This window comes from Falco punctatus (assembly GCF_963210335.1).
Source record: "Falco punctatus genome assembly, chromosome: 1".
In the NCBI taxonomy this organism is placed as follows: domain Eukaryota; kingdom Metazoa; phylum Chordata; class Aves; order Falconiformes; family Falconidae; genus Falco; species Falco punctatus.
In genome coordinates this window covers 107,190,836-107,217,799 of record NC_137580.1, presented here as the reverse complement: position 1 = coordinate 107,217,799, position 26,964 = coordinate 107,190,836, and the positions used below count along the sequence as shown (strand labels likewise).

General features: G+C 41.4%; 2 protein-coding genes across 3 annotated transcripts in view; one reads left to right on the top strand and one right to left on the bottom strand.

The window, feature by feature from the left end:
* Positions 1-20,815, bottom strand: part of RPA1 (replication protein A1) — a 22,864-nt gene extending 2,049 nt beyond the window's left edge. The window contains exons 1-15 of the mRNA XM_080380344.1: positions 20,680-20,815; positions 20,293-20,340; positions 19,957-20,035; positions 19,425-19,533; positions 18,526-18,614; positions 13,815-13,901; positions 12,498-12,630; positions 11,423-11,525; positions 10,233-10,301; positions 9,896-10,088; positions 8,686-8,825; positions 6,856-7,004; positions 5,423-5,555; positions 4,177-4,353; positions 2,741-2,848 (exon numbers count right to left, since the gene is read on the bottom strand). Of these exons, the coding sequence (XP_080236470.1) occupies positions 2,741-2,848; positions 4,177-4,353; positions 5,423-5,555; positions 6,856-7,004; positions 8,686-8,825; positions 9,896-10,088; positions 10,233-10,301; positions 11,423-11,525; positions 12,498-12,630; positions 13,815-13,901; positions 18,526-18,614; positions 19,425-19,533; positions 19,957-20,035; positions 20,293-20,340; positions 20,680-20,712 (1,650 nt within the window). The 5' untranslated portion in view covers positions 20,713-20,815. The remainder of the gene's footprint in view (positions 1-2,740; positions 2,849-4,176; positions 4,354-5,422; positions 5,556-6,855; positions 7,005-8,685; positions 8,826-9,895; positions 10,089-10,232; positions 10,302-11,422; positions 11,526-12,497; positions 12,631-13,814; positions 13,902-18,525; positions 18,615-19,424; positions 19,534-19,956; positions 20,036-20,292; positions 20,341-20,679) is intronic.
* Positions 20,684-26,964, top strand: SMYD4 (SET and MYND domain containing 4; the record flags this gene model as incomplete). 2 transcript variants are annotated; one of them, XM_080380250.1, is made up of 10 exons in its annotated part: positions 20,684-21,060; positions 21,129-21,276; positions 21,446-21,535; positions 22,014-23,166; positions 23,459-23,641; positions 23,946-24,112; positions 24,782-24,914; positions 25,354-25,470; positions 25,820-25,943; positions 26,646-26,964. In XM_080380250.1, 10 exons carry the CDS (start codon positions 20,684-20,686, stop codon positions 26,794-26,796), a joined length of 2,643 nt encoding a protein of 880 aa, XP_080236376.1. In that variant the 3' UTR covers positions 26,797-26,964. The 2 variants fall into 2 exon arrangements, with proteins under 2 accessions (XP_080236376.1, XP_080236377.1); XM_080380251.1 differs by having other exon boundaries at positions 25,354-25,454; positions 26,646-26,785.

The following is a 26,964-nucleotide window of genomic DNA, read 5'->3' as shown; positions in this document are numbered from 1 at the left end:
TAACATAAGCTGCTTCTAATTACCATATGAACACCAAACATCATCATCATTTATAACAGACAATTTGTCAAAACAGTAGAAAAGAAGCAGACAAGTTGGAGACTATGGAAAAAGTTTATTTTTGTAAAAATTAGTCGTAAAAACCTTTGCTGACATTCTACAAAAACTCTGCAGCACCATGATACCGACAAGTAATTATTATCCATTTATCTACCAGATGCACTTGACTTGATCAGTCACTCCAGCAGCAGATAGAGCATCTGATCTGGAATTGAACCCACCTCAGTTTCACTCATATTCCAAGTGTTACATCTGCTGTTTTTAAATGTGCGCAGCACTATTTTACCCTACACAGTGATTCTCCTAAGGTTTACAAAAGCACAACAAATGAAGGTGAACAGAAGCAGCTAGTTTCAGAGACTGCAAAATTTAGGAATATCCTGCCTGAATATTAAAACCCCCTTCTTCTGACTGTCGTATGGATTAGAGGATAAGCAAACTTGCTTAATAAAGCATTTGGCTTCTGTTTCCAGCTCTGCCACAAACTACGCTAACCATTAGTGAGTGGAAAATGCTGTTAGCATACCAGTCACTGCTACCCTACATTACCTCCTTTGGTAACAAGCACAGTGGAGAAGTAGATGAAAAACCTTGCATGCATATCTATGCTTAGCATGGTCACTGGCTGTACGTGGATTCAATACATACTGCGAACAGTGGAAAGACTCCCACTAACTTCACAGGATACTGCATCAGGTCTTCAGAGAAAAAACACTAAGAAAAGCTTACTGAAAATGCATCAAGTACCATTTTTAAAGGCTCATAAAAGTGTCAAATCAAAAACAACTTCTCCTGGAACACAAAGCATTCCCACTCATGGGCTCATTCCATATTATGTTCCATTTTCTACCCTCAGCCATTTCCATTAGGCAGCTCTTCAAAAGACATTACATGTTTGTACAGTTACATAGGATCTGCCATCTCTCCTTCCTCACCCAGTTCTCTTCAGCATTAAAAGTGACTTAAATTTTGTTTGAACTCTAGCTGAAATTAAGCATGACTGAAGTAAGAAAATATTGACAAACTTAGAATGTCTGAAAATGGAAATGCAAAAGTACAAGCACATTAATTAGAATGCCCTAGCAATACATCTTCCTACAGAATAGAGGTGGCCAGCCTTCTTAGCTCACAAAAACTTAGCATCCCAGACCCACAAGCTTTGTGCCATTTACCTTAAACAGCCAAAGTGCAGGAATTTTTCAAAAATCATGCTTGTACGTAAGTTACAGGAAAACTAGCCCTGCTTTGCACAAGCAGATGAGGTCTACAATAGTGTCTCAGGACAACCAGGACTACTACAACCTCAACAACCCCTCCTGCTTCATTTCTCTTCCACAAGCAACGGGTTAACCAACAACTATTATACCTATGGAGCCCTAGCATCAACCAGCCTTAACCTGGGATCCCAGCAATGCTCATATACAATTCAAGAACTTACTATGCTTTTCATATCATCATTAAAAAAAAAAAACCAAAAACAAAACCAACAACAAATCACAAAACCACATAGGTTTTATATAGTAGACAACTGAAAAACAAGAAAAGATTATGTTGGTTGGAAGGAAGGAAAATGAGCAGGGAAGCATGTAGTGGCAAAGGGAAGAAAATACTGTCAGCGTTTAATGACTTACCACCTTAAAAAACTGTTCTTATACGTCAAAGAAAGATCACTTAAGCATCTCTGCCAATAAGCCATTTTACAAGTCATGGTTTTCATATGACCCGCAGAGTTTCTGATGATATTTGGTGGGGAAAAAAAGAGCCTTCAGAAGTGGGCTAACACATATTAGTTCAAAAAGCTTCCTGCCTACTTACAAAGATACATACAGTGTTCTGGAACTTTTGGGTTTTGTAAACAAATTTTTGGAACATGTTAGGAATAATGTCCTTAGCATTCATGGCTAAAACAGTTTTTTGTACCTAGATTGGAAGAATCTGCAATGATAAAACAGCCTGTCCTTTTTACTGGAGTCAACATGTGTTAAAAGCTGTCAGCCCTCTAAAGGCTGTAATACTATCGTTAAGTAATCAGCCCTCTCTCAAGGTCCAGGTGATAAGGACAGGCTCATCTCCAGCTTTTAACAGCCAAAAGAGCTCAGAGGTAGACAGACTGACTGTGGGAGCAAACCATGGGGGAAACCAGGCAAATCTCTGTTCTCCAGGCAGATGGCCCCTGGAAAATAATCCTGAGGAGAGTAAACAAGTCCCTGCCAAGAACTTGAGACTAGGGAGAAGCAATGATTTGTGAACTTGTAAAGTTCAACATCTGGAGAACAATCTTGGGCTGCCAGGCCCCTGAGCTGGCCTATCACCCAGAGAATGGTCAAGATGAAATTCTTGCCAAATGAAGTAGAATATCCCTTTCTTATGGCACTTTTGTATTTGTTTTAGTAACACTTAATTTCCACAGCAACTACATGAATATAACTCACTGCTTTTGCCACCTCTGCTAGCTTAGGAGTGCTATACAGGCACACACAGGGACAGATCAACACTGGTGTTCCACACATACCCTATGTCTTTCTCCAAGGTGGCTTCAAGATCGACCTTACAAAAGTACTTCTTTACCAGGAGCATCAAAAAAAAGCAAGAAATTTCAGGGCAGCCCAACAACAAGATGCATGAAACATAGTTCAACTTCTAGACATTTATTAAAAATACAATAAGCTAATTGACTGACCTTTTCCTTCAGTTCTCCCAGGAAATTTGCGTTTTGCCCAAGAATGAATTCTGCTGACTCTTGGAAACAAGTCACCCACTGATATTCTAGGCAGTCTGCAATGGTCACCTAAAAACCAACAAAACACCAAAAGTTTATTTCATCCAGTTGCCTATTCCCCAAGGAAGACAGAAATGTTTCTTTTGTACTGTCTTATTTCACAGCTATAGAGAGTTTTAAGTTTCCAGTAATTATCAGAGCCCTAGGTAGTGTAGGGACTTTCCATCACTGAGGGTGGAAGGCAGTGACTTCTACCTTTTTTTTTTTTTTAAGCTTCATAGAATATCACAATAACAACTCAAGTTAATATTGACGGTACACTGTGTCACAGGAAAAGGCCAACAAGATAACAGTGTACATACTGATGGATGTTCAGGTCTGTTCTGCTGTCGCTGATGAGCTGTGAGGCAGAACAGGTAGCCCAGAACAGCTAGCGCCAAGGGGGACACCAGTGAGACTGCAAACTGCATTTAGTTTGTGCATGCATGTGTTCGCACAAGTTCTGAGGTAATACTATGTTATGAGGAAACTATTGAAACATTCAAGGGCAAGACAGAGCAGTAAGAAGATCAAGTACTAGCCTCATATACATTTCCTGGCTGCTTTGACATTTAGGAATGGGAAAAATAGAAGACACACTGTTCTGAAGGCCTTGATTGTACCCTCAGTATCCCCTTTATATTCTATGAGAATGATTCTGCTATGTAAAGTAGTTCATGCATTCCTAGAAGTTATCTGCTAGGAACTATTCAGAAGCAGTTTATGTTTTACTGAGACTGCAGGCACAGTTCCCTCCTCTCTGCATGCCCACCTGGCACAGCATTTCTAAGCAGCAGATACAACTTTAACTTATAATGTAAAAACAGAAGGTTGAACGCTTATAGTGTAAGCGGGCATCACAATAATAATCCCCAGACAACTTTCTGAAGCAAGCTCCATTAAAGCATGAGACAGAACAATACCTACCAATAAAAAAAAAAAAGGAAAAAAGGAAAAAGGAAAAAAAAGCACTAAATATAGGTAGCAGCTGTAAAAGTGCAATTACTGCTCTCCAGAAATGCCATTGTACTTCAGTTTATCTTCACTACTGAAGAGGCGTAGGCCATCTGTACTCTGCACTGCATAGTACACTTGGAAACCAGAATCAACTGAGCTAGCATCAACTTTTTGGCAAAGAGAAAAGCTTTTAATTGGAGCACTAGGAAAACAAACTGCTAATCAGCTCAATGAAACATCCCTCACTCAGGTACAGCATACAAGCCATTTAAATATCCCCTAACCCACAGGCACCACAAACAGAGAAATGGCACTCTAACACCCCATTCTCTCCAAAGATTTCTATTTGGACTACACAAGGAAAACAGCATGAAACACTCTCCTCTAATCCATTTACTTACCAGAAGCATCATGCGGTACTTGAAGTTGGGGAATTCACGATCACACTTTTCACAACGATACAGTCCATTTTGTTGGTCTATCACTTTCTTATTGCAATCCTGAGAGGGACATGCCTGGTACATACAGTTCTCTTTGCGCAGATGTACGACTGTGCCCACACAGCTAAAATAATCCGCCTAGGAGAGTGAGTGTGCAACATTAGCCTCAAAATACTCAATGTTTTCCAATTCTGAATTAACTACAAAGCAAGGCACCCATACTTGGATGTTTAGGATTAGAAAGCTTAACTGCTATAGGATTATTGGGAAACTGTAAATCAACCCCTCTGTTGCAATAATTTTCAAGCTTCCATTACGTTAAAAGAAAGCCCCTACAGCAGGATTATTTTGTGTTTCCATTACAGGAAACTCCAATTGCTAGGTTTTCTTTAGATAAAGCATATTTGCTTCTCCATTGTGTCTGTTCAAATCTTTACTTTTTCACAGGATTAAGATTCTGCACTTTCCTATGCTTCTTCTGGGAGGCAATACAAAAACCAGAAAGCCTACTGTGTAGTATTACAGATAAGCATTTGATTAAACTATGGCCTACAGAACAAAATACCCAATCACCATAATAAAATAATCATCCTAATGGTTTAAGAGCACAGTCAAGTCTTTCAACAGATAAACAGAGGTGGCTTAAGCAGCATGCAAAAAATCTCACAAAAAAATAGCTCAATTACAGGTAAAGGTAAAGTTTTTTTCCTTAGATAGAAGTTCTTGTGTATCCCAAATGGCTTAGCACTTAAGTTTGGGAAAAAAATAACTTAAAAATAAATCAAGAAGCAGTATAAGTCTAGAGAGGTTACTGGACTGGAATGCTAGAGACCTGAATTTTATTCCTAGCTTTTCTATTGACCAAGTGTGCACCCTTGAAAACCACTTCCTCCTAATGCACCTGCTTCTCCCGGTACACTTTGTGCTATTTATATGAACATCTTTGGGATGAACTCCCCCCTACCCCATTTATACAAGACTTAGAATTATCCCGCAAACACAGCATCATGTTCCAACACCAGCAACAGGCTTGAATTTATTAAAAAAAAAAAAAAAAAAAAAAAGTATTTAATAGTGTAAGTTCTCAGAGAGTAAGCACATACTGCTCAACAACCGGACTACTTCAATAAACAGAACGCCTGCATATAGTCTAGCTTTTTATTTTCTCCCCAATACACAAGGCTTGCAATCGGTGGCCATGCTTTACCTTATCTCCTTGTCCCAAGTTCTCAGATTTGGCTTCAAACAAAGTTTTCCAATTGGTATTTGCTCCAGACGCTGGCCCACCCCTCACATCAGAAATTGAGGTACATTCCAGAAGCTGCCCCTCAGAGTCAAACCTGGAACCACAAAGATACACTTGTATTTTTGCATAGCAGACCATACGGACTTATCAAAAGCTTACATTTAGTTTTGTGTGCTTAATACGAGGGATTTCTTATCAATGATTGCAAAGGAAACAATTACAGTAATTTGTGTATATTGCAAACAAAAATAGCATTTCAGAATAAGTTAATAGTCCGACTTAATTAGCACAGTATTTTATAAACCCACAAAAGGAGGACAGCTTTGTTCTATATAACTGCAATTTGTTTGCCAGCTAGTGGTCAAACCACGCACTGCATACTTGTTTAAGGCAGTCAGATAACAAGATTTAAGGGCATCAAGATATTTCCATAATTAAAATTAAATTACATGGTACCATTATCTTCGCAGCAGCTTCGAAAGAAAAAGCAAATAGCATTGAAAAGATTATGCTTCCTCTGTTAAAATAAGAAAGCAGAGCTTTTCAGCAAACGGCTGTACTGTCATCCCATTGTGGTGTTTTTTGTGATTTGAGAAACACACCAACCAGACTCAAAAACTGAACTCAATTGAAGTGTGACAGTAATAGCTAAGACCCACAATCAATTTTATCTTCAACAACCCTCTGAAGTACGGGAGAACCACAGCTCAATGACAAATGCAGAATGCCACTATATTTTATCCATGTTTGGATGATTTACCTAGAACCTGAAAATCCAAGATTCACAAATCTGATGCTGTCACCACTTAACCCTATTTGTACATACGCCATGCCTTACCTTATTAGTAGTTATAGCAGACAATTTAGCAACCATCTACAGTAGAAGCAATAAACCAGCAAGAAATCACTTTGTTTTCCTGACAACAATAAAAATGTTATTTTGCTATCTGAAAAATATCTGATAAGGAATAAACACTGGAAGAAATCAACATAGTTCTTCCAGTCCACACTGACAGAGTGCATATCAGATTTCATACAACGGAAAAAGCCTGTGAAAAAAATATTGTTCTCTCAGATCATGCCTCAGAAAGTGAAGCTGGTCAAGTCTGATTTCATGCTGCCTTCCAAGGCTTTGGGTCAGCATGCACTACTCCTATTTCAATTTTTCAAGGTCTGTCATGGAATTATAAGTTTTTGAATTGAACAACTGAAGAAGGACAGCCTTTCAGGCTCTAGTGCTTTCAAGGAAGAGAAGTTTCTACAACCTTGGAATCTATATCCTCTGCTACCTTTCTTCAGTACTATATAGACTGCTCAAGCACAGAGGAACAGAACAAAACAGAACAAAAAAGCACAGCAGGCTGGAATGAATCAACATAAACACACAATCATACCATCCTCGGAGCTTAAAAGCCTCTGGGCTATCAGGGTTGATAACAACTGTACTCGAGGACAGGACAGACAGGCTTCTACCACCAAAATCAGAGACTCTGGCTCCTTTGATGGCTATCACAGGTTGTCTAGAACCATCAAACTGTTCAGCCTGCATGTACGAAAAACAGAAAACATTAGTAGCACAATATGGTACAAGTACTGAGCTTGCAGTCATAATTCACAGAAGATGACAAGAGACTAAACCCAAATCAAACTGTCTCACTGTATTTAGAAGGTAAGGCTTTAAACAGTATCACTAGGAGCTTAAGAAAAGGCAGCTAACAATTAAAGCTCTAATCCCAACAGCCCATTTTTTGTGGACCCAGAGAATCCTTAAGTCACACCACCACTTTGGGCAGGGGGTTGGGGGAACGATGGGTCCCCTCCACCAGGAGTTTTACACAAGGATTTTAGAAAGGGAGACTGGTTATAGGAACGGGGGTTTCTCTGAACAGGAGAAATTATTTGGTCAGATTAGACTCTTCAGAAAACGAAATAACTCACTTGGCTTGACTGAGCCAATCATGTTTATTCTACTACTTCAACAACTACTACAAATACTACTACAAGAAGCGTACGTATGCTGACCAAACACTGTCCCTCAACTTTCTTTCCATTTTCCATTTTTAATCTCGTAAAGCTGCTTTAATGCTGTTCAGTTGACATCAGTTTGTTATTTGAGTAAAGTCTGACACTAACAAAGAACCTGTTGGCATGAGAGAGATTTTGAAAGGTATAGATTTTCTGGACCCCACACCACCTAGCAAGCAAGGGGAGGATCGTGTGCTTAGATTACAAACAAGCTAGAGTTAGCAGTAGCGTTCACTGTATCCATGAGATCCAAAAAGAACACAAAACATCCCAGCAGTTAGGGCAATGACTGTTACAAAGGAGACAGAGATCCTAACCCTAACTGTGCCAGCTGCAAGCCATACGTCACATCCCCTCCACGCTTGTTATTGTGTCTATTCTACAAGCAAGCAAGCAGATTTAACTTGGTAAAATGCAGACCCTGATCTCCGCAGGAAGAGTTATGCCAGGAATTGATTACCAGTAGCGTCTCCTATAACAACTTGGTGCAACCTCAAAACTTTGTGATATTGAGCTTTGGTTTATTTCATTTATATCAGCAGATGGTTAATGGTGTTTAGCTACCTACAATATCAGTGCACTTGATCATTTAGCCATAAAGCATCACTGTCAAGCTGGTAGGATCACTCCCATTTTATATACTGGAACATAAATCCCTAAGTATCTACAACATCAGTGGAAAACAAAGTAGCCTGTTAAAAGGATACAGAAGCAGTTTACTGCAGCTACTCAAACTTTCAGCTCCAAGGTTCTGATGCTTTAAACTCCTAGTCTGAGATACAGCCTCTCAACCCCCTAGTTAAGTAGCAATTTATGCAAGGTAACATGTATCCCACCTTACAAATAAAATTCATGTCAAATGAGACAGCTGTAGCCACTGGGCTTTTCCATAATCAAACTGCAACTCGTACCTTCTCCTAAACCAGAAGACTGTTATCTTCAGTCTTTGGGTTTGAGACATAATGTCTGCAGTTGTTCAGAACACATTAGTCAGATCATGTCAGCAGTTTGTCAGAGAAAGGTTAAGAACATCACACCTGAATGCAACCAGACAGTCCTTCACCTTCTTTCTGCCCCTGATCCTTGAACACCCCGGACTCTGTCTCAGTGCTATGCCCATCTCGGATGACAAGAGCACACTCAGTTCCTCACCCTACACAAAGGAACCTTTGCCTAAGAACAGGTAAGAGAGCACATACCTCATTTCCCCATAGCGTAGCTGTCACCAGTTTCCCTGATGTATCCATCAGATGCACGTTCCTCTTTGATACCTCCCTATTGTTAGCTTTCACTGTAATTTTAGTGACATCTTCATAGCTCTTACAAATCCCAATTACATCTGAAAAACAGTTACAATTTAGAGTTACTCAAGGGTCACAGTTGGGGAATACAAGATCATAAGAGAAGAATTCAAACCTACTGTCAGATTTTTACCTTGTATCCTAGCTCCTTATTCAAATCAAATCTGATATGGAAATTAAGTGTATTATGGTAGGAATGCTCCACTACAGAACTCTTCAGTGCTTTAATTTTGTTGATGAATTCATTAAGATATTCATGAATGCAAGCCTCACCACATTAGCAAGATCAAGGCATTGTACTATCTTTTCCCATCACATTCTGTCAAATGACTTCAGCCTCGATTCTGTAACACACTTGCTGTTTAAGCACAAGTCTCTCAAGCAAGGGGTTTAAAAGTGACTAACAAAACGAAGCAACAGGCTAGTGCCTTCACTGTAGCCCCACGACTATAAGCTGCAACTTAGATGGGTCTGCATGTTTGGGTAGTAAGAGCTAACGCAATCCCCTCTGCACTCCCTAAAAATAGACCATTTTTTAAATATTACAGATCTACCTTTAAAATTCCTAGCTGAATGCCTCTGAATCACAGGCATCTTGTGCCTGTGAAACCTGAGAACCCTCGCCCCCACCCAAGCCTCTGATTTTTCCGGAGTACTCTGCCCAGCAAATTACAGAAAAACAAACCTCCAATACTTCACAAAGCAAGCCAAAACAGTCATGCAGCCTGGACTGGGAAGCAATGAATTATGCCAAAATCACTACAGAGATAATTAGATAGTGAAAGAAAGCAAGACCACAGAAGGTATGAAATGCACACGTGCTGAGCAAGGACATTGTTCTATCAGCCCTCTTCTGTGGAAAACAATGATCATAGTACAATTTGAAGCACAAGTTTGAAGAAAAATCATTATATGTTGTTAGCAGAACAGGACAAAGACACCTTAACAGGAAAGCTACCCGCAGTATTTTTAATGGCAACCAATGGATAACTTCATTCAAGACATCCCAACACTTGAAGCATTGTATGCTCACTACCTCCCCAGTATTCAGGATATAAAAGTAAAACTGCAAAGCTTTCAAGCTTGCCATTTTGCTAGTTAGACTGACCAACAATCGAGTCCTTAGGTGTGTTCTCCAAGTCAGAGATGGATACAAACTCAAACTGAACAGATGGAAGATGCTGGGCATCATCACAGGGCACAACTGAAGTCTCATTAGTGAATGTAATCTCATAGTCATTCTTAACAGCTGTATATTGCTTGTTAGCAGTCTTCAAATTGCCTTTGGTAAAATAATATACCTACAGGAGAAAACAATGAAACAAAGGATATTATCAGAAGTCAAACAGAGAAAATAGATTGTGTTCACCTTTAAAAATCCTTGCTATGCTGAAGTTCCTCTTTTCTAGCTCTTGTTAGTCTATGAAAGCACAATGCTACTATACCTTGTTCAATTCAATGAGTGGAAAGAACTTGTCTGCTTGATCATTGAATGCAGTAGCTCTAATCTCACCCTGCAGGAAAATAGGAGAGCTGGTCAGAACTGAAATTCAGCATGAAAAAAAAAATAAAAAGAAATCTTTGCAATGTTAAGTGGCATCAGTTCTACAGACACAGCATGGTCTGCCAGGCTAGCTCCAGGCATGTGAGAAACAAACAACATTCTCTTTGCATTTGTAGTTATAGCTAAAATGACATTTTCTACACCTGACCATCAAATCACATATTCAAGTCTCATTAGTATATCTAGAATTCCACAATTAAATGCATAAGAACTACATATGTCCTATATACACCTCTGAAAAGGTATTTATAAAGCTAGCATTAATTGCCATTACATGCAAAGAAAAAAAAAAATCAATAGATCAGGCAGCGCCACAAGTTAGCACACAGTATATTGTGATGTATCTCCCACTCACACATGATGTCAGGTCTTTAAGTACGAATTAACAACAATTATAAACTCATTAGATATAAAGAGTTTTTTAAAAAAATTCAATACAGACAGTATGCAGAGAAAACAAATGGCTGGTAACAACATGTTACATTATTAACCTCGCATTTTATACTAAACATAATCTAGCAGAATCGTTTGTTTTCACGACAGAAGGCTGTAATTTGGTAAGAGGTTTGACAAACTGCAAGTTTAGTTAGATTAATCAGATACCATTCTCCAAACAAACCACAGATGAAATTTCCTAGTATTACAATAATTTGTACTCCAATTTCCTCATGAAAATGAAAGCTTATAACTTGGAGGCAATGCTTCTCTCACTCCTCTTTTTGTAGCAGGTATCTAAGCAAGGATAAGACCTCACTCAATCTACAGGAAACCACCACAAACCTCAGTATTAGGTTGTCAGTTTCCATGAACAACTACATTTTGAAGCTGCAAAAATTCAGTCACACACTACAGACTCCGATGAAAAATAATCAGTAATGCCATACATTTAAGACTTCATTCTGGATAAAAACTGGGTTGTTGATGCTCAGCTTAATGAATACAGGAATACAAGTTTCAGTCGTAATAAAAAAAACATTTCCTATAACACACTTTATTTCCTCTATTCTGTCTTTATGAAGGGTTCATCAGCATCTGGCATACATTATCTTTTTCTCAACATATGACACTTACACTTTCATCAACTAGCTCTACAGAAAAGAGCTTTCCTTCACCGCGGGAGTTGCTCCATGTGCGGATCTGGCCTTTTTGGGTAACACGAGCACAAATGGTCCACCTGAAATCAGGGGGTGGGGAGATAAACAGCATCACTGTTCCATGTCTTTTTTTTTTTCTTTTTTAAAGCAGAGATTGAATTGACAAACCTTTGGAACTGGAATGTCACTATTTAAAAGACAGAATCTTCCCACTGCACCTCAGCAATTCCACCCAGTTTTCTGTTGCTTCCTGTTTTAATTTGCCAAGACCATCAAAGGCAGAAAGTCGTTCAGAAAGCACCAAGGCCACTAGATGAAGCCTTATATAGTATGATAACAGTAGCGAACATCCTTCTGCACAGAAGCAGGCCTCAAAACTTTTACTCTTCTAAAGTACATTTCTCATAGAGCAGTTTGCCTGTTCTGAAAAGCCCTGCTAGAACTCAAGAGCTCAATTACAGGACTCATGTTTAACTTAGGTAATCAAATCAGTTTGCATAACTTAAAAATGTCATTCAGGAAATAATTACATCCTCATGCTTTTCAACAGAACAGTAGCCAAAGTGAATAGCTTAGTGAGCTGTTTTGTCATTACGTTACCAAAAAGAAGCTTGCTTTAGGAAAAAAACCCCAAAAGTCAATTGATTTTCAACTCCAATATTAAAAACCTATCAAGCTCAGCAGGGTAACTTCACCAAGACAATGCAAAGGCAAATCTCAGCTTGCTGGAATGTTTATGAAATAATGAAAGAAAAAAAAAGGTAAGAAAAAAAACCCCAACTCCAAAAAACCAAACCAAAACAAAAATGCAAACAAGAAACAAAACAAAAGAAGCAACCCCCCCACAGCTGTTTCTATGGAGGTTTTGTTTGTTTTTTTCTCTGGGTGGTTTTGTTGTTATTGTTGGTTTTGTTTGTTTGAAGTTAACCAATAAAGCCAAAAGAACTCAAAGAATGATTAGACAGAGATTCATACACTAGAACGCAAAAAGAAGCTATTGTTCCCTCATGCCCGTGATATTGAATAATACCTGGCAAACCATGATAACTCACTTAGATTGGTATGGGTTCAAGCTGGCAATCGGCACTACTTTGGCCTGTGATCCCCCTGGTGTCTTCACTGAGCTGGGAGTGCTCACTTTACCAAACTGGTTTGAGGGAGCATGGTACTTGACAGCAGCAGGACCTTTCAAAAACCACAATAAAGCACAAAGGATTTCAGCCTTGCAGTCAAAAGCCAGGTTAAACCCAACCCACAGTGCAAAGTCAGGCAAAACTCTGCCTTCTACGCAGCTCCCCACAGCGTGGCGGGAAAAGTTACACTACACTTGCCATGGAATAGACACTTAAAGCTGTATTCACTGGGCTCTGTGGGCCCCACAGAATGGCTAAATGTTCATTGAATCACTTCTGCTCTTGGCCACAAGTATTTTCTAGCTGCACACTGATGCAGAAGAGACACTTTCAAATCTTTAGAGCACTTGCACTGGAAACAGAGATGTGTCCAGAGTCAGTCACTTAAATACGGTCCAAGTGGGAAACAACTAGTTAGCAGTAAATTCTCTAAAATACGGCACATCGAGCTTTAGATCTACACCATCTGGGGGAACAACTGAGGAGCAGTACCCCACAATCAAATAATTTCCTGACACAAAGCAACACTACTAATTTTAAACTGAATCTTGTCAATGTGTAAGCATAGAAGTCTTATGATCAGCTTTAAGTACAGGAAGGAAAAGTTTGTTTTCTGATGCAGTAAGCAAGGGCCAAAATTTTACTATTTCAAAGTACTTCTTAAACACAGGAGTAAAGAAACAGAGAAGTTAAAACAGTACCAAGAGCTAGGAATGACAACTTTGTTGCTTCCAAAAAAGTCTACAGGCTGACATTTTAAGTTGACTGTCTTTTTCAGTATTTCACTATGTAAAGTCTTGACCAATAAGCCGTATTTATAGATGTACTACCAAATAGTTTCAGTCCTGCGCCACCTAAACTGTTTGGTCTCAATATCCCAGCATCAATAACACACCTGGCCAGCTCCAAACTAGCCTGCTCGGGTGTCCACAGAGCGCTGTTTCAAGAATGCAAAACTGCATCAGAGGAAATGTTCAGTTTACACTGCTTTGTCAAAGTTGTTTCCTATCTTTGTTTCCTTGGGGAAGAAGAGTGAAGGCGGTGAATTTTAAAAATTCACCATTAAATGCAAGCGTACAGCAGCCTCTTGAGAGAATTCACCTTGTCAAGCTATGGATTAGTCATTAAGAGTGTTTCTTGTGCAACACCATTAGAGAAAGGATCTTTTTGAAATGTAAGCTGTAGCTTTGCAATGCAGAAATGCAAACCAGAATTCCTGCCCACGATTACTCTTACCTGCTACTGACAAATTGCCGTTTTGTTGCTGTGGTTTGCTGGGTGCTGGATTTGCTGCTGGAGCTGAAGAACGTTGCTGCCCTTGCCCTGGTAATCACATGGAAAGAGACCATATAGTACAGTAGGGAGCACAGTAATTAAAACTATGCTTAAGCCTTTTTAGGAAATAAGGCTTGCATGAAAAAAATCATTTAAAACACACAGAACACAAGCTAAAATTCAGGTGTTATAGGACAGCAGTAGCAAGCTCTCTGTTGAACAGTATTACCATGGAGGAATTCCAGTCAGATATCTTTCCTCAAGCAGCTGCTTTCTACTTTGAAAGAATTCAGGGTTGACAGTTATTTAAAAGGACAGCACTGAAGTAATCTTGACAACCTCTCAGTTTTTATAGGCTTGTATTGCTCTGACAGGTAGTTTCTGCTACTACCTAGCAGCTAAGATAAAAATCTGTAGGAGAATTCCCTCTTAAAGCTCAGACAGGGCCAAAACCCACTGGGTAAAAATCAAATCTGAAGTTAACACAAGACAAAGAAAACACCTTCTATTTCCAAAATATGAAGATATTTAATGTGGGGGTGATGGAGTTATCATCTCAGCATTCATCTGGGTCCCTCTTGGGACACAGCAATATATTGCTTAGGGAGCAAAGTGATGCCATAATAAGTACATATCATGCATTTATGGCTTTTTTTAGATTCCAGGGCTTTTACTTGCCTTACATTGATGACAAATTACAAGAGAAAAAGCAGAGTGACATTATCTAGAAAAATAGTACATTAAAACACTAATCTCCCATTCAAAAAATCTGAATTCCTTTGCAGAATAATTATCCTATCATATCTTGCCTCCAGATGTGAAAATATCCAACATATTTGTCTTTTTGAACACAACTAATTCTCAAGCCATCGGTTTGCAAGAAGTCCTAGGCCTGAGCAGGCAAAGTGTCTATAATTTGGGATGTGAGGAGAAAGATGGTCAGAGAAAATGGAAAAGAAGGCCAGACCAAGCCCATAAGCATCACGAGCAACAGAAGCAGAGAATCTCAGAACAGAAGGGCAAGAAAGGATCACACAGAACTAAAGTAAAGGAGCAGAAGCAACACAAGGAGGTTTAGTGTCGCCTGATGTTGTGTAGTCTACAGAGGTAACCCTCTGGTTATTTTTAATCCAAAATAAGGTCCTTGCACAAAACCCAATCTGCTCCTCTAACTTGCCGCAGTAGAGTCACATCGGTGAACTGGTGACAGCAGTCTCCCTGGCAACAGAGTGACGTCAAACAGCAATGTGTATTTACTGCAGAATCCACTAGATGGAGAAGCCAGATTTCACCCTTGCTCAGCTGCCTCAGGTACTCCGAGGACCCCAGTCAGGGTCAGTGCTCAACACCCCAAATTCATTTTGTGGAAGGGAAGAAGGAAAAAAAAACCCAATAAAACACATTAAGACAAAAATATGTCTGGTCAGGGGCAGAATATTCAAGAAGAACAGGCATGCACATATGAAACAGCAAGAGACTTCCTTGCTACTTTTGTTCAAATAATTTTTTTCCCTAGGACTTCTTAATTAAAAAAAAACAACAAAACAAACAAACATCTCCAAAAACCAAACAAAAGACTGTCACATATATTAGAACACTTGTGTATTATGAAACACAAATTCACATTTTAATGGCTGCCTACACATAGCCTGGTGTTTCTCAACAGATTAAGAATATATTAACACATCTGTGCATGTGTTCAAATACAGAAGTAGCAGAAATATCTCTCCAATTTTCTCACTTGTGGAGTCTAGGGACTCCTAAACTACGTTTTTTGGTGACTGGTAGCCTACAGATCATTAAGGTGCTCACAAAATTGATGACTCTGCCTGGCTCTGCCTGGTTTTCGCTGTTAGTTTTTATTAGTGGAAGCTGAAAAAAACACTTGAAATACCTGATCCATTTCTGCTGCATATACTGGGTTAGTTAAACTCAAGACCTTTGGCCAAAGCTAGCCACACAGCCCACTCGAACGTAACAGCCATCTAACAGTGGTTCTCTGCTTCCAATCATCTGTTACCCAGAGGTATTGCTACAGTACCATGGTGACAGAAAACCGCACAGTAGCATGGAGGGGAAGAGGAAGGAAGAAAATGCATTTTGAAAGAATGCACACCAAATCAAAATGATGGGAAGGGTAAGAATAAGGGGTTCAAGTGAATGTGTAAGTATAAAAACATTTCAACACTGAAAGATTAAAGACATAAGTTAAACATAAGTAGCAAGTAATTGTCATAGTAAGAAGAAAGTCCAGCATCAAACTAATTTGAATGAGATTAATGACAGTAATAACATTAGTTCTTGTTGAAAACTAGATGGTAAACTGCTCAATCTTAATTTTCGATACTATTATGAAATGCTGCCTGTAAAGTTTTTATGACATGTATTAAGAAGCTTGAGTCTCCGGCTTCCTTGTTAGGCAGATTAACCACCTACTGCTCAAGCGAAAAGTGGCCAAAAGGCAGCTTCTCACTCCCCGGGTCCTACTGTGATATTACGGTCTAGGAAAGACTGTCCCTCAATCCTAGGTCTAATAATTTGAAATCTGGATTTCAAAAAGTAGGACTAAACCCTCTTTTTAAAATACCTGAACTTTTTCCACAAAGTGCTCTTAGATACTCATTCTGCATTAGCTGGGTGTTCCTCAAAAATACAATCTCTCAATAAATACAGGAATTTAAAAGAATCTGCAACTTGAAATACACCTCTGCCATTTTATCACAGCCTTCATGACAAATCGGGCAGCCTGCAGAGCAGAAAAGCTGGGTTAAGTATACTTAATGTAAATCATTACCATCTTTTGTAACTGACACCTTATTTAGCATCAAATAAAAAGAGTATGAAGCCTGCAGAATAACGTCAGTGTTAAAATGAAGTGTACATCACATCAAATTTGCTATCTGTTAACTACCTAGCACAAGACCACACTTACTACAATCATAGACCTGTAACATCTCCAAAAGCATTTAGATTTGAAGAAATCATTGCTGAATACTTTTGTAAGTCTAAATGAAGAACACAACTTTGATCAAAGTAATGACAATTTTACCAAAATTTATAGTCTTAAAGGTATATTTTCAGTTCAGTTCTAAAAGATACCACATTCCCAGTCGTTTCCAAGCAACAATATGATAACTGAAACACACTATAGTTCACAAGCTCTAGTATCACATAAGCAAGGGAAATGGTAGAGAGGCAAAAAACAGTCTGCTCAATAGCTATTCTGAAAATCTTGGTCTCTACAGCAACTGTGGGATTAAACCATAAAATCTGAGATGTCAACACATTTTTTAAACAGCAATTAGCTAAGTAACTATCAAAGGAACAAAGGATTCTTTAGGCTCATTTAACAAACGCCCCTCTAATTCCCTAGGAAAAAGAAAAGTTAATGAAGAAAGATGACTTTGCTTTTGCAATGAAGTCTAATTTCTGCTTCAATTCGCGAAGTAGGTTTTAAAGCAGAATGGCAGTGTACCTACCACCACTGTTTGTCCCAAATATCCTACAGAAAATTGTTGTCATTAATGCATGGTCCCTTAGTAACAAAAATATATTAATTCACTTCCACCAGAAAAAAAGAAAAAAAAAAGTCTTCAAGAAGAGCTATTTGCTATTAAATTTTATCCATTATCTGTATATACATCAAGACAGAGCTGTTAAAATATTTTCTTTAAGTGCTTATCAACCTCTCTCTTTTTTAAAAAATCAGACCTGGAAGAATAGAACATACTGTTGAATGTACCCCAGGGGAGAAAAATATGTATTAAGTCAAAAAATGTTTGCCTCAGAACTGTAAGCTCAGCACATGAAATGGTTACTTACGCAACATAATAAAAATAAAAGGTCAGATTAAGGTCCACTCAGCGCATCATCATTTTTAGATGACTGGGTTGGAACGGGTGTTTAAGGAAGTCTGTATGCTGGCTGTGTTTTCATAGCAGTCTCTCATCTATGTAGTTCAAGCAATCTAAGTTTTAGTGCTTCCTGAACCTAACATTCATGCAGAGGATGTATTGTTATGTTTAACAGCCTTTAATGGATTTTTCTTTCACATCTAATTGCTTTTTGAACCTGTGCCAATTTTTGGCACCTACCTCAACAAATTCTGTAATTTAACTATGCACTGTTTGGGGGTGCAGTACAGCCTTTGTTTTAAAACCACTACCTGACAATATGAGAACTAAAGAGCATCAAATGAACATAGAAGAGAAAGTGAGATTCATCATTCTTTATTCATCCCCTCCATGCCATCTTATACTTTCACAGATCATTATTACATCTTCTTCCTGCTGTTTTCTTTCCAGACAGAAGAAATTACAATCTATTTGATTACTCATTATGAGGAGACATAGAATAGCTTCCGCATACTTACTGGAACTCTACGTAGAGACCACTAACATATAATAAAAACCTGTCGATGTTATCATAAGGTATAGATACTTCCCAATACGATGTAGAGACTGAAGGTCCAGCAATGGTGTAGTTTATCAAAATATGAACAAACCCACTTTGTGTAACACAAATAGAAAGGATTGTCAAGATCTGGACATCACTTCCAGGTATAAGAAAGCTGAACATGTCTGATTGCTTCTTTTCAAGCAAGAGAGACAGACAGTGAAAAGCTATCATAACAGTCTGTTCAGAAAGGTATTTGTTTACAGAGGACACTCACCTTCATTGTACGGCACTGGATTGCCAATATTCCCACCAACCTTATCAGCAGTTTTCAGAACATTTAAATCCATCAGTATAACCACTCTCCTACAAACACAGAACAGACAGCAATAAAGATTTCCACTGCCTCTGCAAGCTTATCAGACTCTGGATATCCTTTGTTGCAGATAAAAGAACCAACCATCAAGGGCTGGTTCTTTGGACAAGGGATCTGGAAGACAAAAGCTCTTCACTGTGAACTTAGCCCTCTCACGAGGTACAAGTAGGCTTGAAACAGTGTCACATTTCATCAAGGACAGCTGACAGTAGGCTGAATGGGCACTAAAAAATTTAGCTTGAAACTAGTGTTTTAAAAGTATCAAAAGCATGCCATATTTTACAAGAGAGAATATACTTGCTGCCTAAAAAAAGTTATATTCTCTCCACAAAAATGCTGGAAAAGAACACGAACCTCAGCTCATATTTTCCTAGACACATAGTTTTTCTATAATCACTCAGCTTCCTTCTCATTTTACAGTATCCTACCTCCCTTCCCTCAGATTTTCACAAAAGACCAGATTCCACAACGCGTAACTAACAAGAAATCTTCACTGTTTCTTTCCCACAGCAGATAATTTTAAGTGGATGAAGCTTTGTACAATTTGGAATATTCCAACTGGAAACATCTAATTACTATATCACTGTAGTAGATATCTCTGAATCCACTTCAGACACATTCTGTAATTTTTTTATTTCTGCTATAGCTTGTGCTGTGCACTTTCCCTCCTGCACTCTGAAGACTGAATATTTTCAGATAATCCAATCAAAAGCATTTGGCCTCTGCTTAGTCACGAGGGACAGAGCACCCACTAGTGCAGCTGCCTTTCTGTAGGATCATACTTAAAGAAACATATATACCTTCCATCTTTCAGGCTGTTGACAATGAATCTGTTAACCTGGCAAATACATTGGGCTGATAAGCGTTCCTCTTCCACCAGAGAGTTCAGCTGTGTTGCCAACATGAACGCTGCAGAAACAGAAGAAAAACATTGAAACAAATAACATATGCCAACCTTAAAAGGGGCTGCCGTGGCTGACCCCAACTTTCAGCCAATCTAGTGTTGCATTAGATCTAAACTTGCTTAGTTAGTTAGACACATGGAAAAGAGTGTAAGTGCTGACAAAGCCACCAAAACTGAGCATAAACTATACTGTATTTATTCCCCAAACTTCAAAGCACAGTGATAGCCAGAATAGAAGTCAAAGAAAGATTAAGCTAAATTACTTTAAAATACAGGTGCACACTTGAGAGTCTGAGGTCCTTATACAAACCACAACTCCTTCAATACTCATTTCAACACTTTGCACCTTAGACACTAGACTGGAAACTTTAGCACCATTAGTATCCTCAACATTTGCAAAAAATCTCAATGCAGCTTGTTGTACTTACAGGAGAGTGTGTTAACCCCATCACTCATCAACACTCGGTAACGTGGTGGCCCGTTTCCTGTAGCTATAGCCCGTGTATTCTGCGGGGAAACAACAGATTAGCTCTCATTTGTTCAGAAACTCTTCAAAACCATAAAGTGACACCGTTAGCAAGTGATCTACCTATTCTTTTGAGCACTGACATAAAAAACATAGCCCAAACCATGTAGAACAAAATTAAGAGTGCATCAGCCTAGCTCAGCTCCTCTGCAGAGAAGTTTGGCTGCACTCAGAAACCCACGTGGAAGCACACGCAGTCACTAATGCACTAGCACAAGAGGTAGTGGAGAGTACTCACAATTACTTGCAGCACGGGTTTGGAGACGTTCTCCCCTTGCATTATCGCCTAGAAAAAAGAAAGGAAGACCCTCAGAAAGGTACCACCACCTCACTCAGGAACACTTAGAGAGCCACTGGTGAAGAGAAATTGCCATGGAAGGGCCAAAGACGAGAGAATAACCGTCACCGTTAGACTCGACCAGCGCCCTCCCTGCCTCCCAGCACCGAGCTCAGTTCCAGGCCTAGTTTGTCCCCTCAGGACCGCGCCAGATACGGTACCCAACCCCTTCTCCTCAGGCCCAGGCCCGACTAAGCCTTCCCACCCAAAGACCGAGCCCAGCCGAGCCCAGCCCATCTCCCCTCCCCCACCACACCACACCACGAGAAACCGGCACTAGCCCCTCACCGCGATGGCACCCTCGCTCAGTTGCACGCTCATGGTGCTGCGTTTGCCGCTGCGTTCCGCCGCTGCCGCCAAATCCTCCCGCCGTCCGGAGCTGCGCCCCCCCACTTCCGGCGCGCCGGTACGTCAGCGCCGCGCGTACGCCTGCCGCCTGCATTGCAGCGCACCCATTGGCTGCTCGGCACCGTACGGCGGAAGCGCTGCCGGGAGCGTACTACCGGTGCTGCTGGGCGCCGCCATTAGGCTATCGGTGATGGCGCTGCCGGTGGAGGAGTGGCGGCTGTGCGCTGCCCGGTGCTGGGCCGCGCTGGAGCCGCAGCTGCGGGAGCAGTTGACGGTAGCGTCGCCGCACGACATGGTGCGCCTGGGCTGCGGCCTCCTGCGGTGAGCGGCGGGTGGGGCGGGGCGGAACGGGGCGGGCGGAGCGCGGAGCTGACCCCCGTGTCCCTCAGGCCCGAGGAGGAGGCGGCAGCTCTGCGGCGCTTGTGCCGCCGGGCGCGGGCGGGCAAGGAGCCGGCGGCCGCGCGCTTCTACCGGGAGGAGGGAAACCGGTTGTTCGGGCGCCGCCATTATGGGGCCGCCGCGAGGCTCTACTCGCAGGTAGGTGGAGCGGGGACAGCCCCGCGGCGGGCTCCTCACGGCCCGGGGTCTCCCGCCGAAGGGCCGCTGGGGAGGGGTGGCTCCCGTGAGGGGATCCCCGGGGAGGGGTGGCTCCCCGTGAGGGGTCCCCGTGGCCCCCCAAGAGGCGGCAGCTGTCCGGTCTCCACAGGCGGCGTCCCACGAGCTCCCCGGCAGCCCTGAGGTGTCTGTCTGCTTCGCCAACCGCTCGGCCGCCCTCTTCCACCTCGGGCGCTTCGAGGTAAGCGGGAAGGGGGGGTGCTATGGCAGCCCCTAGCCCGGGCTCCTGGGGGGCCCTGAGCCAGGCTGCGAACACAGGGGGTGGCCTGCGGCCTCTTGCGTGGTGTGAGGGGGGACAGGGGTGTGGAGGAGCCCGGGTGCAGCCTGAGGTGTTACCACACAGTGTTTGCACACAGGGTTCAAATAGGTGCTTTCACAAATCCCACAATAATGGGTATTTAATTGTTCCAACAAGAGACTGTAGGTCAGATGTGCTCCCGAAGCAGTGCTTACAGCATCCATTGTACTTGCTGAAAGGTTCCATCTTTCCTTTTTTTTCTATGTCAGGAGGCTTCATTTGGCCAACAGATTGGCTATGCGTGTGGAATTCACAGAATAACATAGTCTTATTAAAATATTCTGCATCTTGAACAGAATAAAAGAGTACCAGTCTCAGCTGGGTTTCAAGTCCATTTAAAAGGCCTCATCTTGGTTTCTAGGTTTGTTTGGAAGATATCGCCAGGGCTGAAAGTCATGGCTATCCAGACAGGCTGCTGCCCAAGGTCTTGCTGCGGAAAGCTGAATGTCTGCTGTGTTTGGGGAGGTTACAGGATGCAGCAGACGCCCTCAGTGTGGTGGAGAATAAAATTGGTATGGATGGGATCATGACTAGTCCTACACACCAGACACTGCTAAAAAAGTTAAGTCAACTGAAGATTCAAATACATGAGAAAGAGAGCTGTCCAGAGCCCGCACAAGAAGCATGCGGTGACATTCAAAGAAAGTTGGAGACCTGGGAAGAGAATGACAGTATTTCAGGTGCATCTTCATCTTTGAGATTGAATTTTGATACAGAGAGAGGACGTCACTTGGTGGCCTCCCAGGACATCCTGCCAGGACAGAGCTTGTTGAAAGAGGAAGCCTTCGTAAGCGTGCTCTGCCCAGGGGAGAGCCTTCTTCTGCAGGACAGCAGTGAAACAGTGTGGGACACTCAAGTTACTAATGCTGATCTTTATTGCCACCGTTGTCTGAGACAGCTTTTAGCCTCAGTGCCTTGCCATGGGTGCAGTTATGCAAAGTACTGCAGCCAGAACTGTGCAGACATGGCATGGGAGCAGTACCACAGGACAGAATGCTCCTTGGGAGCACTGCTTCTCACGTTAGGGGTCTTTTGCCATGTTGCCTTGAGGACTGTTCTACTGGCAGGATTTGCGGAGGTTAGGAGGCTGGTGGAATGGTCCCACAGTGGTGAAAAGGGCCTTCATAACCCTGAGGCAAGGTGCAGACATCTTGGTGAGGCACCAGATACAAGAGTCAGTACCAGAGGTATCCCTGGTTGCAATGACAACGGTCAGTACCAAAGTTCTTACCAAGCTGTGTTCAACCTTTTGCCACATATAGAGAAGCATAGCCCTGAACATAAGTTCCTTTGCATGTTGAGTGTAGTGGCTATATGCAAACAACTGCAAGAAGCTGGCCTAGAGGCTGCTGTTTTGAATCAGGAATCATCTGAGAAGTGGTCTAAACCAAAGACGTGTGAAAAAACATCGGGTGAATTGTCTCTAGAACTGAAGATTATGGCAGAAGCGATGCTGAGGCATGTATTACAGCTGCAATGTAATGCACAAGCAATCACTGTAATGCAGGAGTTAGGTAAGATAAAAACTTTAAGCTGTTCCCTGTTCTTGCTCATCTAGCTTGTGTGAAGAGATTAAATTATAAAGCTTCCATTGCAGATGGGAATGACTTGCTTAAAATGTAATGGCCTGTCCCATACTGGCCTGTTCTTTGGTGCACAAGTAGAGGTTATTTAGCTATTTATTGCAGCAATATAGCAGAAACCTTTCTGCTCTCCTATCTGCAGTTGGTCACAGTGCTCATTGCATAAGTTGCGTGGGTTACTGAGCATTCATTTTCAACCTACTTGTTTTTCCTCTGTCTTTAGGGTCCGGAGATAGTGCTGTTGTAAATAAGAAGCCTGTGCGCCTGGCGACAGCCTTCTTTCCTGTCCTCAGCCTTCTGAACCATTCATGCTGTCCCAATATCAGTGTGTCATTCAGTGGGACAGCTGCCACTGTCAGGGCATCACAGCCAATCCCAAGCGGCCAAGAGATTTTCCATTGCTATGGTAAGTATTAACTCTCTGTCTCAAGGCACAGACATCCTTTCACCTCGACTTGGCATGCTAACTAGTTGCTATTAATATCATAATTCCCAGTATAATGTTGTTAGAATCTTTGTTTATGTATAAGCCTTGATCGAATATATCAGCACAAGATTTTATCTCTTGATTTATCTCTATTACATTTTTGGTCTCCAGTTGTGCCCTCTCCAAAAGATGGTATATCTAGTCTTAATTATAACAAAGATTTTAGTCTGATGTTAAGAACTGTACCTGTTTAGAGATTTCTACCCTTGCCATCCCTTTGCAGGGCCTCACCAATGTAGAATGAGGGTTGCTGAGAGACAACAGCTTCTCAGGCAGTATTTCTTTGAGTGTCGCTGTCAGGCATGCCTTGATGAGTTAGAGTCTGATGTCAAGAGTGTGGTGTCCATGAGAAACTCATTCTGCTGTCCGAGCTGCCGGGCTCCAATGCAGGTAGTTCTTCATTAGTTATGATTGTATAACTTACTAGGATGTGTAACATTTGGGTCTCTGGGAAAGTCAAGAGTTAAAAACCTCAGTCTGGGATCTTGGCTCAGAGGACAAAAGTCCTTGTAGAGTCAAGACAGTCTCTCACTGTTCTTAGCTTTCTTGTGACATTCTTGTATGTCAGTCTTCCAGCATTATAGGGAAAATAATGCCTTCAACCGCAAGTTAAAATCCCTTTGAACCTGATGGAAGAACTTCAGAATATCAGGGCCATGGATGAGAGGAAGGGGTATATTTAGGAAGAAAATGGAGGCCTGGAGTCTAGAACAGAAGGTGTATGTACAGGAGCTGTATGTAGAGAGAGTCATGCTCTGCAGTTCAAAGGATATAAATGAAAACAGTGTGTAGGCTAGTGTGTATTTTGTACGAACATTAATTGTGTACCACGTGACCCTGCTTTGGCCTAATCCATAGCCCAAATAGTCATAGCTATTCCTGGGAGTTTCTCATAAAATCAAATGAGCTAATAGCAATTTACAAGCAAGTCACTTTGTTTAATGAATGCAGCTGAGAAATGATTTAGCACCTCTATAACGCAATACAGAGATAACGGAGATGGAAAGTAAGGTTTGAGTTGAACGAAAGCAGGAATAATCACAGGGATGATTTCCACAGGGGGAAGACATGCTTTGTTGTTCAAATGAAGTGTGCGCGATCTCAGTCAGCAGAGAGAGTCTGTCGTGCCGTTTACGGGACCTTCAGCGACAAATCAAGGAAGGATTAGAACTGCTAAGGGACAGGAAGGCTGGTAAGACTCAGCTTTCTACTTTAAGGTCAGCAGCTAATGAGTGCGCATCGGGCGACGACGTAGTTCTAGCCATGAGATGGCACTGTTGCTTATGCAGTTGGGGTCTTTTGGCATGCAGCCTGGTGTCCCTGGGGACTTGAGCTTTACTGTTTTTTAAACCCCTGATCCGGGTATTAATATAAGTCACACATTGTTCCATAGTAACTAAAAGAACTCAGGGTAACATTGGAGTTATGCATTCCCAGGCCTTTCTTTCCTGGAGTGAGTTGGGCCAGCACTGCGTTAGAATAAGCAGGGTTGCAGATGAAGTCAATGTTGAATCCTGACCAAATCTGGCTGTGTAAGATGCAAAGATGAGATTGGACTGATGTTATTTCATGGATCATGGAAAGCTGGAGACTGGATAGTAGGATGAATTTGACACCCTCTTTTGTTACAGATCAGGCTATCGAAACACTCCTGAAATGTCAGATGGATGCTGGAAATTTCTTGTCTTCAGAGCATTTGCTGATGGGAGAGATGGAGGATCATCTGGCACAGGTCTATGCTACTCTTGGTATGACGTTGTCTTCTCATTATCTTTAGTCTTCTGAGCTTTGAATTCAACATGACTAGCCTTTTCTCTGGCTAGCCCTTTCACTCCTCTCCTACTGCATTTCTCTAGTTTTGATGGCAGGACTCTCAGAAAGACTGCTTTATCCAAAACTGCATTCCCGGCAGCCAGTGAACAATAATGTGATCTCATGTTCTTCTACATTCCCTGTCCTGGTCAGCAGCCTCCCAAGAATTCTGTGGACACATAGTTCATTACATTTTGCATGACACTGTCAGATTTTTCCTGTGGCAGTAGCTCTAGAAAGTATTCATGACTCATTTTTTGTTTTGGTTTGGTTTTTTTCCCTCAGGGAAGTGGCAGGAAGCAGCCAGGCACCTGGAGAGGAGTATTCGGATTGTGGAAATGCATCATGGGCCATCAAGTGTAGAAATAGGTCATGAACTTTTCAAGCTGGCACAAATTCTTTTCAATGGGTAAATTTGCTTTCATTCTCTGTCCCTTCCCTGCACCACTCCTGTGTCTGACAAGGTGGCCCTTGGCACCTTGCAGGGTGTCTTGCAGGACCCTGGGCAGTCTGGCACAGATATAAAAGTTGGCCATCACTCAAGTGCAGGCTCGTTAATCCCATTGGGGTTCACTTCTACCTCATGACTCATTTTGGACCCATTTCTCAGTTTTATGCCTATCTATTCTTTTCTTCTCCCTGGCTCCATTTATTCCCTGTCTTATTGTTTTATTTTGACACCTTTTTTTAAACACCTTTGGTGTTTATATCTCAGTTGTATAATGTTGTTGACATCTTTTTGAAGGGGGAATTAAGATCCTCTTGCTCTGTTTTGGTAAGCAAATCCCCTGACTGCTTCTGAAAATCTTCTCACAACACCTCCCTTTGACTGAAGAATTTTAGCAGGAGCTGCAGTGAGGATGTAGTGGGTACCTGTACTCAAAGATAACATTTCAAGTTTTTGTCCCTTTCCTTACCTTTTCTCCCCTCATCATCCTCCCTTTGCGGCTGAAGTGCACACTATTTGCCTGGTGCTGAAAGGCAGTGGAAGGTAGGATCTATACCCATGAACAGGTTTAGGTTTTTGTTGGGGAGGAGGTAGAGGTTGTGTAAGTCAAGGAGCTGAATTAAGTATTTTGTATCATCTATTCTTATTCTCTTCCTATTTCAGATTTGCAGTTTCTGAAGCTCTAAGCACGATTCAAAGAGCAGAGGAGATTTTGTCAGTGCACTGTGGTCCTCAGAGTGCTCAGATCCAGGAACTACAAGAGATGAAGACCTGTCTGTCAGAGCTTCCCAGAAGCATCCTTCAGAGGACTTAATTTCCCTGTCAAAGGAAGCTGCAATGTGATCTTTCATCAAAGCTAAGTGTCATGTGGTAAGGCAGCCATGTAGTACAAGCTGGAAAATCATGTGTAGCAACAACTTGAATGAAATCTGAAATGCTCTTTAGTGAAACTGTTGTAAATAAAATGACCAATTTAACATGA